We start from the raw sequence: 18,312 nt of genomic DNA on the forward strand, positions 1-18,312 counted from the left end.
GGCCGCCCCCACCATCTCACCCGAGGCACAGTTAAAGCGTTAAAAGTAAGTTGAGAACATAACGGCATTTCGGTAAGAGTCGCGAGGGCCTCGCACGTGAGTAGCCGACACGGCTGGCACGTGCGTGCCCTGGGCCGGCGTCGGTGACCGGATCCATTAGCGGCGGCTAGGGAAAAGTTAGGGGGTGGTGGGTTGGGTTCCCGTTAAGTTGTTAACGGACGGGATTAAAATATTAACCGGGGTTAAGTTTGGGGGTGGTGGGGCCGAGAAGAAGGGGGGACGGGGGAGTGGAACGTTCTATAAAACGGCGCTTCGCTTGGAGTTTCTTCGGGCATTCCCTCGCAACACAGCTTCGCTTTTCTCCGCTCTCCTTCCATTCTTTTCCTTTTTATCCTCTCCTGGAATAGAGGGGATAAAGAGAGATATAGATCTGAGAGCGAAGTAAGAGAAAAGGAAAGAGAGAGGCGAGGCTGCGGCAATGACGATGGTGACTCTGAGGTGGCTCCCGCTGCTGGCTTTCGGGCTCCTGGTGCTCCTCGCCGGCGGCCTCGGGTGGATCGGCGGCGAGAAGGTCTCCGTCTCGAGGTACATTCCGCTCCTCTTCTTCTTTAGCGCACCAATGTGGATTCCCGATGCCTCTTTCTGTTGCCTGTCCCGGATCGCAGAGGTTTCTTGAAAGATATCTGGGTCTCCATCCCGTGTTTGGGTTTTTTTTAATATTTTCCTGGGGTTTTGGGTTGGTATCGAGGCAATGCGGTTGGAACAGAAGAATTCTTGTGCAAACCCAGACCTTAGGCAAAGAATTCGAGCTAGGACTACGAGCTCTTAGACGTCTTTGGTTTCTCGTTTCTTTCAGGGGCGGAGAGGCGGCGAGGGCGAGGAGGAGTTTGAGGGCTGCGCCGACCAACGAAACTTCCTCCATTACTGAGAGGTCCGTAGTCTCTGGTTTTCTCTGCTTTTTTTTATCAATTTTTCTCTTTTATTGGGAGTAGATCTGGGCCGTCGGTGATCTTTTATCTGGGATCTGGGCCGTCGGATCTAGCTTCGTCCGACCCCGGACGGCTGAGGATTCGACGGCTCCGCAGAACCTTAAGCGAATCCCGACCGTCCGGCTCTGCTTCCTGAGATCTCCACCGTTTAACCAGTTACGTTCGTTTTGTTAGTTCCTCGCCCCCAACTCCCTTCGCTTTCTTCGATAAGAAAGAACGAGATTTATAAATTTTTACACAAAAAGGCGAAATTCTAAAAAGGTGAAACTATATCAAATCGCATCGCATCACCTCCCACTACCACCGTTGCTGCTGAGTTAGTTGGAGGGCATCTCCGTCATTTCGCCCCCCCACACCGACCTCGGTCAAATCCCCCTCTCTCTCTCTCTCTCTCGTCTTATTTTCCTTCCTTTCTTTTTGAATTTTATTTCTCTGCGGAGTAATGGAGGCAACCGACCTCCTCGAGCGGCGTACTTCCTCCTGCAGCGTGGCGATATCTCGTTTCACGAGAAGGAAAAAGAAAACATTTTAGTTATGGCCAGTGGCATTTTGGTAATGTCGTGCTAATAATGGTGCGCTTATTTCTTTTCTTTTTTTTTTTAAACCAGGGCCGGGCGGGACGTGGTCGTGGGCGCGGTCGACGATCCGGAATTGGTCGCATCCGAAGTGCACATGTAAGTCTCTATTATTCATGAAGTTCAATAATAGCTTTCATTCGTTCTGTCTTCGTTCTCTATCCTTGTATTAGATTTACCGTTTAGGATAAATATTATGGCTTCCTTATGCCCCTCACGTGGCTGTTAGACGGGTATTAATGAGTGAAGGTTGGGCTTGATCATTTTACGATGAAATTGGAATGGCGGTCCGGGCCGTAGATTTCTATTCACGGATTTCTTTGACCTTCTTGGCCTGTTTCAATTTATTAGGTTGGTTATCCTGGTAATTAATGTCGCGTATGGCTTTTCCCGTAGTGGCAGTACTATTGCACGTTCGCTGTCCAGTGGTAGCTACAGCAGCGCCATCGCCACCCCTCCGGAATGTACTTTCCCTCTTGTCATTAACTCGTCACGTGGTACGGGGACCGTTCATCAACGTGGGTCCCACGTGGACTCTCCGCTCCCCTCCCCCCCCCCCCCCCCCCAAAAGCCCTGCGTGTAGTCGAATCCTACGAGATCAATTCGTGGGAATTATTAACTTAATTTAGCAATTATGAGGTATTATTAGCGTACCTATAGGATATTCTTAAATGATCAAATATGACATTTATTTATGCTTTTAATTATACGCTTGCTTGGGAGTTGGGATTAATTTGTCAGAAAACATGTTTGATCGAATTAATAATTTTGGACGACTGATGATGATGATCGGTGGAGATCAGGACCATAAACAACCACACGGCGCGGCGGGCGCTGGGGTACCTGTCATGCGGGACCGGGAACTCCATCGATGACTGCTGGCGGTGCGACCCGGAGTGGCACCGCAACCGCAAGCGGCTGGCCGACTGCGGCATTGGGTTCGGACGCAACGCCATCGGGGGCCGGGACGGGCGGTACTACGTGGTGACCGACCCCGGGGACGACGACCCCGTGAACCCCCGGCCGGGGACCCTCCGGTACGCGGTGATCCAGGACCAGCCTCTCTGGATCGTGTTCAAGCGCGACATGGTCATCACCCTCAAGGAGGAGCTCATCATGAACAGCTTCAAGACCATCGACGGCCGCGGCGCCAACGTCCACATCGCCAACGGCGCCTGCATCACCATCCAGTTCGTCACCAACATCATCATCCATGGCCTCCACATCCACGACTGCAAGCCCACGGGGAACGCCATGGTCCGCAGCTCCCCCTCCCACTACGGCTGGCGCACCATGGCCGACGGCGACGGCGTCTCCATCTTCGGCTCCAGCCACATCTGGGTCGACCACTGCTCCCTCTCCAACTGCGCCGACGGCCTCATCGACGCCATCATGGGCTCCACCGCCATTACCATCACCAACAACTACTTCACCCACCACAACGAGGTAACAATTAGAATCTCGAGTAGCGGGATCTCTGGATGGATCTCCCCGGCCCAGTACCTAATATATAAAACACCTACCGTGGCTCCTCCATTGATGCAGGTGATGCTGTTGGGCCACAGCGATTCCTACGTGAAGGACAAGGCGATGCAGGTCACCATCGCCTTCAACCATTTCGGCGAAGGTCTCATCCAGAGAATGCCGAGGTAATTTCCTTAGAAATTTTCAGCTGAAGCAAGGACAAAAGCAGCGTCCGTCGTGCTTGATATGCTCTGTTTTGAGTGAATGATGAATGAACGAAATGCAGGTGCCGGCACGGTTATTTCCATGTGGTGAACAATGACTACACCCACTGGGAGATGTACGCCATCGGCGGCAGCGCGGATCCGACCATCAACAGCCAGGGGAACAGATACCTTGCCCCTGCCGACCCCTCCGCCAAGGAGGTGAGTAAACCCCAACGATCAGATTAATCTCTCCTCCCCGATGAATGAATTCTTCCTGTCAGCAGCATTCATCTAGCTGTGCCGTGTGTTTTTGTCTGAATAGGTGACCAAGAGAGTTGACACGGATACTAGCGAGTGGAAGAGCTGGAACTGGAGGTCGGAGGGGGATCTCCTACTGAATGGTGCCTACTTCACCCCCTCTGGAGCTGGAGCCTCTGCGAGCTATTCAAGGGCCTCCAGCCTTGGTGCCAAGTCCTCTTCCATGGTCGCGTCCATCACTACCGACGCCGGGGTCCTTCAATGCCGCAGGAATTCCCAGTGCTAGTTGCTCTTGAAGCCTCCCTCTTCGCCAAGAAAAAAAAAGAAGGAAAGTCCGGATATTTGAAAGTGTACGCATTTTTTATGTCTACAAAGCCAATTACACCAGCCTCCATTCTCCGTTCTCAACCTCCCCCTGCTTCCACTGCAACGCTGTCCATGGAGCAGGCGTGAAGCGTTGTCTGTTGTTCCTTTATATCTTTTTTTCCTTTTTTATTTTGAAGTCCTTTTTGTTATGTTCTTCAACTGCTCTTGCGTCGTCGATCCACAACGTCATCCCTCCTTCCATCATCCTAGGATTGAATGGTTTCTCTCTCGATGTGATTGTTTTTTTTTCCCCCTCTTTAATCATTCACAGCATGGATATGTCGATTGGGTTATGTTGTAATAGATGCATAGTTATCTTTAGTAAAGGAAAAGTTAATTTGTAATATTTTCGAGTCTAAATTCCCTATCTGTCTTCATTCTCCCATTTGTTTCCTGGTGATAGATAACTGCTGATGCTTAAAACAGGCATAAATATTCCTATCCTGAGGTCACATTGCTAACTCAGCAAGCAGTGAATGAAGAACTTAAATGATGGTAGTTTTGAGCCCCTTTCAGCAATATAGTGCAAATTAGCTACCCGCCGTCTCTTGAAAGTACAATGTGTACTGGTTAACTTATAACATTTGCAGTTGCCTCATCGTAAGTTGAGCAAGCGTCAACGGATATTGTATTTATGATGCATTAAACTATACCCTTCTTTCTGGCATCAAAACATATATCTGGTCTGCAATAAACTCACACCATTATGCTCTTGGTTCCGGAGGCCTAACAATTGTATTTCTCATGACACGAATAGTTCTTGTTTGAGGGATTAATCATTTGAGAAATTATCCACTTTATCATCTCACAATAAATTTACCTCATATTACAAGTGCAATTTTTTTTTTTTTGCAAGTATATGCTTATAAATAATTATATATATACCTCATCAATTTACTACACAAAAAAAATATATAAGGATATACATACAAAAATAAATTATTTATAAAGAGGATATATTGCAAGTAGTAAATTTGTGAGGATATACATATAATTTTAAAATATATATATATAAATAATTTATAAAAATATTTATATAAATTTAAATATTTATCAGGTATACATGTAAGAAATTTTATTTTTATTTTAACTTTACTCGTGAGTCGGTGTGCGATGTCACTAAATCGGATGCCCTGCAAGGTCACATATTTGTCAATGGAACTCTTTGCCATCCTTCGCATCACCAAGTAATCAGTGGGCAGCAGTAATGAATCCAAGTACAAGACCAGTTCTAGAGGTGGCATGGACCATATCTCCCAACCAACATATTGTTCACTTGCGACCGCAGTAAAAACGAATACAAGACCACTAGTGTTCGTCTGCTTCATCCATTTTGTTGCCCCTCTTTTATATTCTCCAGTAAAAACGAGGTACATCCGCAGTCCCATTTAGATGGTGAAATCAGTTTAACTGGATGATGTGTCGGCCCAGAATCGCGCACGGTGAAACCGTGAAATGAGCCATTAATAGCCAATGATATATGCCTCGTGGTCTTGTGAATGGGTTGGATCTCTGGACGGGAATAAGCAATAAGAACACAGCTGGGATCCAAATACCTTGTGCTGCAGGCCGTGTGACACCTCACAAGCTGTCCCCCCTTCCATCATTCAGTTTGGTGGGTCTCTCTCTTGTCCCTTTGTCGGATCAAATCCAAGATTAAGGCATCATGCCTTTAGCTTGGAGAACTCAGAAAACAAACAGGGTTTCCTTTCTCGAGCCCGCAACATTCTATCCGAGTTTTTTCATGGCGCATATCTAGGTATCTAATTTAACAACTCCTAACTTGAAAATATTCTCAATTTTTGCCTATTGATAGCCAGCTCTCTTTTACCTCTAGAGCATGTTGGGATGGTCATGAAAAAATTGATCTTTGCTTTGGGCTGTACTTATACTCGTTGTGTATGTGAGCGGCTGATGTACAAAAAAAATAAAATCTTTGAATAAGATGCGTTGTAAGATGGGGTTTATGGAAAAATGATACTGCACACACGTGCATCATGTGGCGGTGGACCATGCCAAGCGGACGTGTCGGTTCCTGCAGGCCCCATGCATCGTGCCCTCTTCTCGTATTGCCATCCCATGCACCTCGTTCCTGCAGGGTATATTAGGATGAGAAGTGGAGAAAATCAACAATTGTCTGAAGTCTCTCTCTTTTTTTTTTGTTTTAATCACATGGACGATGGATCAGTATTCTTTCCTATTGGAAACATCCTATTTTCAAACATGCTTTATCCCACTAGCACTCGGACGGTCATGGATTTTTGTCTTGATGGGCCAACAGTTCTCCAAGATTTCCACATTTGTCCCCAATAGAGAGCAAGTTGGAATTCAAACCTTTTTTTTTTGTTGGTACTAGGAATTCAAACTTTCAAAGCACCAATTTACATACATAGGAACTAACCCAATGCAATAATGTGAGTCAGAGACAACTCATGGTTGAGTGGAATTGGCACATGTAGTCACAAGCAGCACACATGGCTGTGTTTTCCTCTGGATTCTAGGGCATTTGCATGCGGGCTACATGAAGGGATGGTGCTTGTGCAGTGATGCCCTGGTCCAAGGAGCTGAACAAGTATTCGACTAATATGCATATCCACATTCATATCCGTCAAAGAAAAATGGATATAAAGATGGATAGACAACCAACCGATCCATATCCGAATATCCGATTCCATTTGTAACCCTATTTAAAATTTATATAGTATTAATAATTTTTTAAGAAAAATAAATGACCACACTAATATGCTGTGTTAACTTGTTTTATCATCCACTTATTAATATATTTGATTCTGTGATCATAATATTTTAATTATCCGATTTATATCTATATTTATATCTATATTTTCGGTATTCAATTTGTATCCATATCCGTTTAAAACAAATATAGATATAAATTTTTTCATCCGACTAACCTCCGTATCTATTTATATATTTATCAAATAAAATAAATATGAATATAGATATGCTAATATGCAATCCGTATCCGATCTGTTTTTTAACTGGTGCTTCTAACCGTGAAGCTCGTGGTTGTTATTGGGCTTTTTTGTTGGTTGATCAACTTGTGGATATTGAGTGGCCATGTTTGCACAGTTCGTTCAACTGGGCCATGACTTCTTTTGTGCAAATGACAGCAAACGTCTTGCGTATTGAGCAAGGACTTCCTCTCCGCTTTACACAGAATGAAAAAGAGGGGAGAAAAAACTCCCTTGTTGTTTGATGGTTTTGAATTCATGGTCTCATTAAATGTGGTTCCCAACAGAAACAAACAAGCAGCTTTTTTTTTTGTTTCTGTCGTCGTTGTTGTTGTTGATTTTTCCTTCTTTGTTATCTTATATCTAGTCAACTAAGTAAGTTATACGCCATAAGGTGCATATGCTGATCGAATAAGAAAGCTAGTTTTCCTCTCCATAGTTATAATAAAATGAGAAGGAAATTTTCAATAAGATCACTCTCTCTCTCTCTCTCCCTCCCTCCCTCAACCATATTGACATATTGTTGACCTGATTTGGTGGGACAAGTGAATGATGAAGAAGAAGGGCAATGACCCGCTTACTACTTAACATGCGGAGGCCATCAAGGCTTAGACCTAGCGAGCAAAAAGAAGAAGAATGGTTGCTATGAGAGCTGGAGATATAGTTGTAACTAAGATAATGAGAAAAAGAAGAAGAAATATCTTTTTATTACTCTTCACGATCAAGTTAGTATAATGGCTGCTTGAGGTAACAAATATTAAACTAAGATAAATAGGACCGCGATCCCGAACTCTTTTTATAGAGTGAATTCTAAGGTTATTGGTTAAGATAAAAAAGTGTGCCGGTGGACAATTATAAGAGTTATCTTCATATGTCCATTTTTGTCGAGATCATCGGCTAGGTTAGAGTTGCCTCGTCTCATCATCTCCATTGGGCTGATTTGCGCTTTGGGTGCCATACATCTTCTCCTTGCTATTGCCTGATTCCTGCATGTCCATCATTTTAATTGTATTAGATCACAGACTTAGATGGCCATATGACAGCATGTTACCTTAGCATATGGTTGCATTTGAGTAATCTGTCAATAATTGATATGAAGATTATAAATTGAAAAAAAATACAACAGCATTTGAATAATTTGTTAATTTTTAAATCAGAAAAGATTTGAGCTTCTTTTATTTGCATATGGTTGTTCGTGTACTTAGAAAATACAAGGGAATATACACCGAATCCATCTAGGGTGAAGAAGTTGGAGGGCGAAATCTTTCGATGAAAAAGAAACATTCAAGTTGTTTATGATTAAACTAAAATGGAAGGTGCAACATTATTAGTTATAATCATTCTATTTTTTCACCTGATGTAAGCTAAGACCGAAGAAAAGATGAGATGATGGATGATACTGCAAGCATACTAAGCAGCGAACATGACTGTATAAATTAAACTGTAGGAGATGGTTTATTGCTGCCCACTCACCAAATAATGGTCTATAACTTGATCCAGTCTAAGTTACAATTTTATAAACATGGTGCTTTTCTTACATGTGGTAATATAACATAAAAAATATTGGGTCACAACTAGGTCTTCCACAAAGTATCAAACAATTTCAAAATAATAGTCAATTTCAACATAATATATTAGAGCATGAAATATTCAATACGTGATCACAGAAGATGTGAACGGCTTGAGACGTGGCAGAACAACTTGTGGATCACGCAACAATAAAATAAATTCTCAATGGCCTAAGTTATTGTCATGCACATGACTCCTTCAACCTATTTTATTCTTCATCGAGACATTGGAAGGCCATCCCTCACCATTCGCGGCGAATCTCTAATAAGTTGCTCTGAGTGGCATCCAAAAGATTTTATTCAAACAGAAGGATTAAAAAAAAAAACTAAGGAAGAAATTACCGATCGATGCATAAAGAAAAAAAAAAAACACGCCACCTTGTCGAGCATTTGCATTTTTTTTTCTTCTAAAGGAAACGCATTTGCGTATTAAACATGATCTAGGTTGCTTCTCAACAAATTGACACCGTAAGCTCTAGTCTCGGAAAGGGAACAAGTTCCAAGTCGACATAAATCGGCTTCGATACCATAGTTTTTAATATCAGCGTGGACTACACGTATTGATCAGGACCGACCTAATTCTTAGGCGACTGAGGCAGTTGCCTGAGACCCCAGCTCAAAGAAAGCCCACCACAGGAAAGGCTTCGAAGACAAAATAGAAAAGAAAAAAGGCCGAGCTCGCCTTAAGCTGGCCCACTGCAGGAAGGGCCTTAAAAATAAAACGGCCTTAGGCCCCTAAACATATCCTGCCGCTCCTGGTACCAATGCATTGTGATATTTATCCAACTATTGAAGAATCGTTTTGTTATATTATCTTGCAAATTGGCAACTCAAATCCGAAGACAGACTCCTCTTGCTCATGCAGATGCTATCCCATTGCTATCTATCGAGGATTTTATTCACAAAGTTAATGAAAAATAACTGTATCAAGTAATAAGAAAATATGAGATGGTGTTAATGTCCTATATTTTTGGCTGGCCAAAAATAAATATGTGTTTCAAAGTGTTTTTTGGAGTCAAAATTTGATTTTGATGCGTGCATCTGTTTTAGCCCTGTAATTCATCTATACAGCTACTTTGACGATTTTTCTGATAGCAGAAAAAAAACTGTGGTTAATACCTGGGAGCCACTATCTTTCCGTTTCATCAAAATTAACTTTGATGGGGTGTTTTAAGTAAATGTGATTTCAGTTGAGCTAGTTTTGTTAATAGAAATACTAGCGGTGTGTTAGTGGCTGCAGTAAGAGTCGGACTTTAAGATGATAGTCTTAATACTTGAGTTGCATGCTTCGTGAGAAGGTTTGAAATTTGTATTAAAAGTGACTTATATTATATTTGAAGATGACTCACTCACAATGGTTAAATGAATTTCAAATTAAACAACTACTGAGACTAGTTTCCAATCCATCATCGTTGGATTGCTTTGCTTTTTCTCAGACATACTTATAGACAAATGTGGTTTTTTGGATGGTGGCATATATTGCTAATCATATTGAAAACCACTCTATTGTAATAGATATTCCCTTAGATTTTTGGTATATATTCATATATATTTGATTAACACAGATATATTTTCACTAGAATAATTTAATAAATCTGGTGTTACACCCCCCCCTCCCCCCCAAAAAAAAAAAACACAAAAGCATGACGTCGTATGAATGTCCACATGGGAGCAACTTATCTGCCGACACGTTGCTCCTGTGAAGCCGTCTCGTCCGTTCTTTTACAGCGTCATAGAAGATGACCTCGTGAGAGCGACGCGACGTCATGTCTCCGGCGGACGCGAGAGCGTTCCGACACGAGGTTTGCGATTTCGACGGGGCGGGAATGCGGATCGACGCGTTCGCTTGAAATATTTTTCCACGACAGCCGGTTGTTGGCGATCGGGCCATGTAGCAGGCCACGGTGGCGTCTCGGGAGGTGACACGTGGCGTGGATAAGACAGCGTGTGCTCTTTTCGTCTCCTTTTATTTTCGGGTTCTCGTCCGATTCTCTCTTCCTTCCCTACTCCTCTCTCTCTGCCTCTATTAAGGGAGGAATATCCAAAGAAACGATGTCCAGGAGCAGTAGCGACATGGAGGCAAGCAACAGCGATGGGTCGAGCTCGTCGCCTTCTGGTCACTCTCTCTCTCTCTCTCTCTCTCTCTCTCTCGATCACTCTCTCGACCCTCCTCTGTGTTCTTGAAACCCTTCTTGTTCTTTATTTGGTTGGTCGGGTTTGGGTTGTAATTGGAAGCGGGGCGCCGTTGAGAACTTGAGATTTTCTTGATTTCTTGTATTCGTTTGTTTTGTTTTGTTTTGGTGGGATTGAAATCTCGAGGTTTCTAACGAGAAATTTTGATGGAGAACTGCTTTAATGGGAGATCGATATGGAAGATCGGGAATTTGAATTTGATTGTTATGGAGTCGGTACGTTGCGGTTAGTTTCGTGTTTTGGATTTGGGATCTGAACCCGGACAGAGGTTATTTGTAGGGTTTTGGTGACCAAGCTGTGCCGGTATTTAATTTTGAAGTTTATATTAGGACAAGTTGCACTTTTTTTTTTTGGTGATGAATTTTGATGAATCGTCTTGCATTTTTCGTGTAGTTGCTCGGAAACTTGATTGCCACTCTGACTTAGTTGTGAAGCATTCAAGGACTTCCATTGCATCAATAGGCTGCGACAACTGAAAGATTGCAGAGAACGTGAGGGACCTAAGCATCCAACAAGGGATGAGTTTCTGATGTCAATTGTCCAGTGAAAGAATCAATGGAGGCACAGAGCCCTTAGTGATTCTTGAAGGGAAGTCCAATTGGATATGTTTAATGGTTCTACGAGACAAATAGAGATTCACTGCAAGAGACACAAGGCTCATAGCTTGTCGGGGATACTGTTGATGAGACTTACCCGAAATTGAGCTTGACTGACTTGTCCAAACCAAAGTTTACCCCATTACAACTCAAATTCTGAAGCATGAGTACATACAATGGGGTCTCTTCTAGAAATAACTGAACCTAACAAGGACATTTACCTTTATCTGATTTTAAACCTTTCTCCTTTTGGAACAAGACATGGTTTTGATCAAGATTTTAAGTTCTGGTGGGATGAGGGGCATTCCAGGCCGTCCCATCTTATTTCTATGAGAAAATGGGACTGGGACGGTGTCGGGACTCCGAAACCCATATGTACGGAAAAACAAGAAAAAAGAAAAGAAAGAAAGGAAGGAATGATGAAGAAAAGGAAAAGTGAAAGGAAAGAAGAACAAAAAGGAAAAAAAGAAAGGAAGGGAGAAGAAAAGGAAGGAAAGGAAGGAAAGAAGAACGAATGGAAAGAGAGAAGAAGAAGAAAAAGGAAAGAAAGAAGGGATAAGAAAAAGAAAGAAGGAAGAAAAAGAAAGGAAGGAAGAAAAAGAAAACAACGGAAAGAAAAGAAGATGGGGTGAGATGGAAGATACCTATGGTATTCTCAACCGAGACTGCCATTGGGATGAGGCGGGACAATGGGGTATCTCGTTCCATAGAGAAACCAGGACGCCCCTATCCCACGGGATTTAAAACCTTCGTTGTGATGCATAAACTCATCCATAAGTCCAAGGTTCTCTACTTTACTTTTTGAGTCATCTTTAATAAGGAATATTGATGTGAACAATTTGAATAGAGGTTAATTGTGCAAGAAATGAAGCATGGAATGCTCAAATGATGAAAATAAAGATACTGAAGAGAGGATGAGAATTTTAAGGAGAAGGGAGGAAGAAGCTTCAGGAAATAGTATTACAAAAATTCAACCTTTTGGGTTGTATTTATCACATCTACTCAAACTCAAATTCCTACTCTTAATATAGAGGGCTGGCATTGTAGTGGAAACCACAACCTTAAGAATCTGTCTGAATAGTCTTGTTGAGTTGAATTTTCTTGTTTGCGTTCATTCTATGGCAAACACAGAGGATCGACTTTTTTAGTTCTTGTGATTTAGGTGTTGAGTCCACCATTATGCTTCACATCCTTGCCAAAAATCCTTGGACTTCCTAAAAGAATTTAGGCTGCTGACACCAACTTTACATAACTTAAAACTTAGTATGTTAGATTACCATTGGACAAGGAGATCATGCATATTAGTGTTTGATACCAATCCTTTTTGGAAGTTCGTCTTAGTGAATTGAAGGTTTGACTTTGTTTTCAGTTTTGAGGTTCCACTCCTATGTTAAGGTGTTCGTCACTTCATTCTTTGTAGGTCCACGATGTGATATCAACTCATATCCTCTCACCTCAATTTGGATCATCAAAGATTCTTTATGGTCCTTGCTTAAATCACGTCTAGTTGAGACTGACTTGATGAAAAGGATTTTCATACCATCATAGGAAAGAGATAAACTAACCTAGTGTAAATGTTGTATGAATTGAATCTACAATCATCTACATCCTTAAACCAATCTGAAGCTCTGGATGGGCCCTAAAAGTGACCTTAAACATGCACTTGGCATTGAACTTGAATAGTCTCGTTTTCCCTTCTAGGCTTCTTAATTATAGGCCGATCAAATGTAATAACTTAGAAGTTTTGATCTCCTTTCAATTACAAGTGAGCAGAATCTTCAATTGCTCTACTAGATCTAGGGTTGAAACAAAACCAGAAATTGGTATATACATTTCTGTGCCCATACATATTCAGCGGTTACAAATATGACCATGGATACTAAAATTTGTGCCCATATGTGTCCTAAACAGAAACAGATATGGATTGTATATTAATCATATCCATATTTGTCCTAAATGGATACATACATGAATAGGATATTATGTTGGATACAAATTGAATTTTTGATTTTTTATGAGGGCATTATTAGATTATTAAACTAAACAAAATGAGCATTTTTAATAGGTAGGAGTATGATATTAAAATAAATATTTTTGGAGGACATGAATGTGACGTCATCCATGTCAATTTTAAGCAAGCCCTCATCCATGCTCTCAGTAAAAGAGGTCCTTTTTTCAAAAAAAAAAAAAACACTAATATGCCAAATATCCAGATATCCAAATTTCTTGCTATCTGATATAGGCCATGTATATCACTATAGTTTTTTTTTTCGTTTTTTCTTAAAAAATAGCACATGAAAATTGTGATAAAAAACTTGTTTGGTAAAGTAGTTTTCTTTTTTGTTTTTAAAAAACTCATCTAGTTTCTGAGAAAAGTGAAAGCTAGTAAAAGTGGCTAACACGTGAAACGATAAACAAGTTACGTCTTACCTTCGTTTTTGCCACACCACCACCACTGCTACCACCACAACTATCGTTGCCACCTTCACGGCCACCACTATGACCATTGCTACCACTACGACTGCCATCGATGCTACCATTGCCTGCTAGTGCCACCGCCATTACCATTGCCTTTGCCATCACCATTGCCACAACCACCATAACCGCTGATTATAGATTTTTGGCTTAAGTTTTTAAAAAATCGACGATATTAAATATGCTTATATTCTTAATTTAAATAAACAGAAACACAGATTCAGTTTTCAGGTTTTAAAAAATAGCAAGCTGATGGTGATGCCATCATATCCGAAGAACTTAGAATCTGTATTTCTACTTGCATATGAAAAATTTTCCATCCTTGTATCCAACTCTATATCTGAATTTGGTCAGATCTTTCTATCAGAATCTGATGCAAATCCTAATTTGGATGAGGTTAGATTTTATCCAACCCACTTTCAGCCCTTTTTGGATCATTTGACTTGAAGTTGAAGGGTTTGCTTATAGTTTATAGGAAGAAATGTTTGGAGCATCCATCTCGTCCCAAAGTGCACTTTTTTGGCTAGGCATAGTTGGTATCAAGGATTGGAGTGTTGGCTGTGCCGTTGTGCCTTCCATGCTGTTTGCCACATACCATGCCAAGCCTGAGTTGGCACCCAATAATGGGCTGAGTTGCTTGGTATTGAGTGGTATTGCCTCGTGCATACTTGTAATACGTTTACCAATAATGCTTGATATGGCTTAAAACCAAGCATAGGCCATAGAGGTTTTCTAAACCCGCCCCTGCGACCACCCCTCTTTTTTTTTACAAAATGTTTCAGGTATTTTGAGAATGTGGTGTTTGGGGGTTTCCAAGAGTCTGGTGAGGAAATTTGCATAGATTGAGGTGAAATTGAGGCAGATCAGAGCCTACCTCTTGCAGTTATCAATATAATGGTTCCCTTCCATTTTTTATGTCATTTATATATAAAATATAGACTAAAGATGATAGTTTTTCGGAATTTGCAGCTTAGTATAGCTTTGTTTTGTTGTTTTTAACGATAGAACACAAATCTGGAATGAAAGTGAGTGATTTTGGGAGGTTCAGCCCAAAGCAACATGTCTGAAAATAATCAGATGCAATAATGCTCATTCAGGTTGATTTTTATATGTTGTCAAGTAGGGCATGATCTACAAGACTACAACCATATTGTTTTTTTCCTTTTTGAGTTACATTTAGTTTTAAAATTCACTTTATGTTAAATAATTGTAAAATTGTAAAGAAGTAAATTGCAAGGAAGTTTATGGTAGCATATTGCACTATAAATGTGCAGATGCTACCATGATTGCATTTTAATTAAGCTAAAGGTTGGTGTGCTTGGGTTTAGTATGAAGTATGAACCTATGTAAAACTTGGATATTCTCAAAATCAACTTGAGCAAGACACATAAGACTGGGTTGATTTTTTTTCTATGTAGCATGCACGGGGCTAATCTGAAATCCTTGAAAAATCAATTTTGGATTTATCCTCATCAATATTTGTCTTATACTTACATTGACACACACTTTTAATTGCTAAAGGCTATTTGCAGGGTTAAAATAAAAGTTTAATGCGTAAAAAATGCCCTACCAAACCTAGAAACATGTTTAAAGCATCAATTTCTTTTTAAAATGCAAAGTAAACCCCCTTGTCCCATGTACACTGAAAATATGCATGCCACAACATGTGCTCCACACTGCATGGCACATGACATTGCTGTGACAACCAGTGGTATCAATACCTCAATCGTCGTTGTCATCAGTTGGATATATAATAAAATTTGCAATTTCTTATAAAAATATCTGATTCAAATTCTAAATGCAGCATGCTAGTTCTGTGTCGACCTAGCACTAGCACAATATAGATGCTAGTGCTGAACATGTGGAGGCTTGGTAATACTAATGGTACACTCTGTCATACATGCACCAGTAAACAGAGTTGTGCCGCATGTTGATCTATCTCTTCTAAGGACATATTGAGGGGCATGGATTGGCAAAGCGAACACTTCAATCCTTGATACATAATTCAGTTGCTCTGTCATATGAGATTGTTGGCATGCTAAGGCCTTGACTAAGCACCACAAGGAGCTGTTCTGCAGATATCTTAGACCACATCTTCTCCTATTATTTTGTGAAATATGATGGGAAAAACCATGGTTTTGAAAAACTAGAGGGAGTCTGACAACCAAATGGGAGAAAGGAAAAAGGGAAATCTGAAAGCTGCATCTGGTGAACTTGCTGGTCTCCCCTACCATCACCTTTGGTAAACTCACTAACTGCTCTTTCCTCCTTTTGGTCCCCAAGGCATCCAGCCTGTCTTTTAAAAAACATAAGCATGCTCATCATTGGAAGTTGATGATATTCATCATCCATCCTTGCTTTGTTGGTTTAATATGTGCAACCATCTTTCTTGTTGTCACTGAACTTTGTTCATCTTACTGTCCTTTGTTTAGGATATTGATAGGGTTGTAGGTAGGAGAAGATAGAATCTTGTCACAGTGATCATCTGACTAAGCAACGAAGTTAGTTAGTAGATAGTGGATTTTTCATCAATATTTCCATCTTGCTAGTCAAATTTACAAGCAATGAGCATTCATACAAGAGTTTCACTCATACCAAATTGATATTAGGAAAATTCAAGAGGAATTTAAACAGCAAAGAGAGAAGCATTGACTGTCAATGTTAAGGTACAAATAAATGTTCAAAGTGTCTGTGCCTAAGGGGTTTTGTGGTCACTATCTTAGTTGCTTTAAGTAACTGGGCCTTAATCATTTGGTTTTCGACTGACTAATATGGATGGAACAAAACAGAAGTGACTGACAAGATTAGCAGGCGTATTTTGGTTTTATTACCACTTGGACTATTATTGGTCTAATTAAATAGAAAAGGGATGCAGGAAGTTCAACTAGGGTATGCAGCTGAGCACCTCAGCACCTCCATTCTTTATTCTCTTCCCTATCTCTTCTCTCCATTTTTTCCTTTCTCTGCATTAGCTATTACATAATACTGATATGGATTGATACTACAGTAGTATTTCCATTTGTTAGTTCATTTAATTAGCTGGTAGATATATTTAGCAGAGCACTTGGCAGAAGTTCGTGTAGTTGCTCCCTTGCTCCACCTTGGAACTTATGAACCTACATTTTTCACTGTGCGGGTAGAATGTAGGAACAAGTCATGTTATATAAAGTTTCTACGTGTTTCAGTGGTTAGTAAGCTATTATGCAATTGCTTCTCTATTTTATGGCTTCAGCTTTTAGGTTTTGGAGGCATTATGGAGATACCAGCCTCTAACTGCAATAAAGGCATCTCACTCTTCTGAAAGCTAATTTAATTTTATCATTTATGCAACGCATTTTCCTTGGACTGCATTGTGGTTTGTATCTTACATTGCAAGGTTGAACAGTTTCACTTCCTCCTTTTTCCCAATACCTGTCAAACCCATAATGACCATTGATTCACTGGATTCAGTTATGCCACAAACTTTGATAGTTTGATTTGCACTGATAATGGTGCATTGACTTATTTTGACTTTGTTAACAGCATTGATGTTGGAAGATCTTTTAAATCGTCTTTGTAGCATGCTATCCCTTTTTTTCCAAGCCATGTATTCCATGTTATTAAATTAAATTAGTTGCTTGGTTACCAAAGTAAAGGTTGGGAAAAATGCATATATTTTGTGTTTATTGAACTCAGAGGAATTAAAAGTTGTTGGGTTGATTTTATTCCTGTTGGAGTTTTTCTTTCTTTCTTTCTTTTTTCTGTGTCTCTCATTGTGATATTACTGTTGGTGCTATTTCTGAAACTCTTCTATTCAGTGATCATTGACAGAAATCTACCCAGGACGAGTACCATGCCTGGTGGAACGAAGAATACTGAAAAGTCAGAGACATCCTCAGGTCAGCATAATTGGGAAAGATCAAAAATTGAGACACTTGGGCAACGTAATCCATGTGATCACCCAGCAGCCCAACTATTTGATGATAAGATTTCTGTTAAAAATAAGGTATGAACCTATTCCATGCCCTCAGATTTTTTTTTTTTTTTTGGGGATTATGTTTTAGTATATGATAAGGTCCTGTATAGTATAACTTGTCATGGCACCAAATGCATTTTGGTTGCTTGGTTGTCAGCGCATTCTGAAATCTCATCTTGAATAACTAAGAGTAGCAAGTGCACTTCTGATCTACTAGTTGCAAATCTTTACGCCTCGTTGCTAGTTTGGGACTGTTGTTAGACTTTGGATGATGTGTCAGAGCCTCTCAGCAGCCTGCATATTGGGCTTCTTTTTCTTTCTTTCTTTTTTCTTGGGTACATTACAAACGGTCAACTATGTGCATAATGTCTAAGTAGCTAGGATACTTGCTAAAATAAACCATCTCCTATTAGTTTTATACTTAACATTATTTGACGTGGAATATGCTTATCGGGAGTAGTATCTTCCTTTATTTGTAAAACACCTTCATGGCCATAATACCAGTTGGCATTTTCTCAAACTATGGTAAAAAAATCAAACCTATGATTCCATCGACGGTAGTCAACATGAGGATGCTATCCTGTGGAACACATGTTAAAAATATCTCCTAGAGATTAAAGAATAATGGTGAGAAGGAAAGAGGAGAAAAGATGAGAAGAAGAAAGGATAGTAGAAACAGTAGTGTTTAGTGTGCC

At 40.6% G+C, this 18,312-nt stretch overlaps 2 protein-coding genes and 1 long non-coding RNA gene across 6 annotated transcripts in view; all 3 read left to right on the forward strand.

Moving 5' to 3' along the window:
• The first annotated feature begins 335 nt into the window (after nt 1-335).
• Nucleotides 336-4,204, forward strand: LOC103717735 (probable pectate lyase 1). 2 transcript variants are annotated; one of them, XM_008806227.3, is made up of 7 exons: nt 336-585; nt 857-931; nt 1,598-1,663; nt 2,368-3,010; nt 3,110-3,213; nt 3,315-3,453; nt 3,557-4,204. In XM_008806227.3, the coding sequence occupies exons 1-7, from the start codon at nt 479-481 to the stop codon at nt 3,776-3,778; spliced, it is 1,356 nt and encodes a 451-aa protein (XP_008804449.2). In that variant the 5' UTR covers nt 336-478; the 3' UTR covers nt 3,779-4,204. The 2 variants fall into 2 exon arrangements, with proteins under 2 accessions (XP_008804449.2, XP_008804450.2); XM_008806228.3 differs by lacking the exon at nt 857-931.
• Nucleotides 4,205-10,370: 6,166 nt separating this feature from the next.
• The window catches only part of LOC103717736 (sterol 3-beta-glucosyltransferase UGT80A2-like), a 34,818-nt gene continuing 26,876 nt past the window's right edge, over nt 10,371-18,312 (forward strand). For 2 of the 3 annotated variants that reach the window (XM_039123548.1, XM_039123550.1), the window contains exons 1-2: nt 10,371-10,514; nt 17,460-17,647. In XM_039123548.1, the coding sequence (XP_038979476.1) occupies nt 10,451-10,514; nt 17,460-17,647 (252 nt within the window). In that variant the 5' untranslated portion in view covers nt 10,371-10,450. Of the gene's footprint in view, nt 10,515-11,757; nt 15,905-17,459; nt 17,648-18,312 lie in introns of those variants that run through there. The other variant, XM_039123549.1, reaches the window with a different exon arrangement.
• On the forward strand, nt 10,525-11,556 carry LOC113463431. Its single transcript, XR_003387629.2, has 2 exons — nt 10,525-10,894; nt 10,985-11,556. It is a non-coding gene; the product is annotated as an uncharacterized LOC113463431 (long non-coding RNA).

The sequence above is a fragment of the Phoenix dactylifera genome, chromosome 2, assembly GCF_009389715.1.
Source record: "Phoenix dactylifera cultivar Barhee BC4 chromosome 2, palm_55x_up_171113_PBpolish2nd_filt_p, whole genome shotgun sequence".
Taxonomy (NCBI): Eukaryota; Viridiplantae; Streptophyta; class Magnoliopsida; order Arecales; family Arecaceae; genus Phoenix; species Phoenix dactylifera.

Excerpts from the sequence above, each read along its gene's own strand:
- LOC103717735 (XM_008806227.3), top strand. The coding sequence starts at position 479 with ATGACGATGGTGACTCTGAGGTGGCTCCCGCTGCTGGCTTTCGGGCTC. Across the intron at positions 586-856 it reads GAGAAGGTCTCCGTCTCGAG|GGGCGGAGAGGCGGCGAGGG; the intron begins GTACATTCCGCT and ends CGTTTCTTTCAG. Across the intron at positions 1,664-2,367 it reads GTCGCATCCGAAGTGCACAT|GACCATAAACAACCACACGG; the intron begins GTAAGTCTCTAT and ends GGTGGAGATCAG.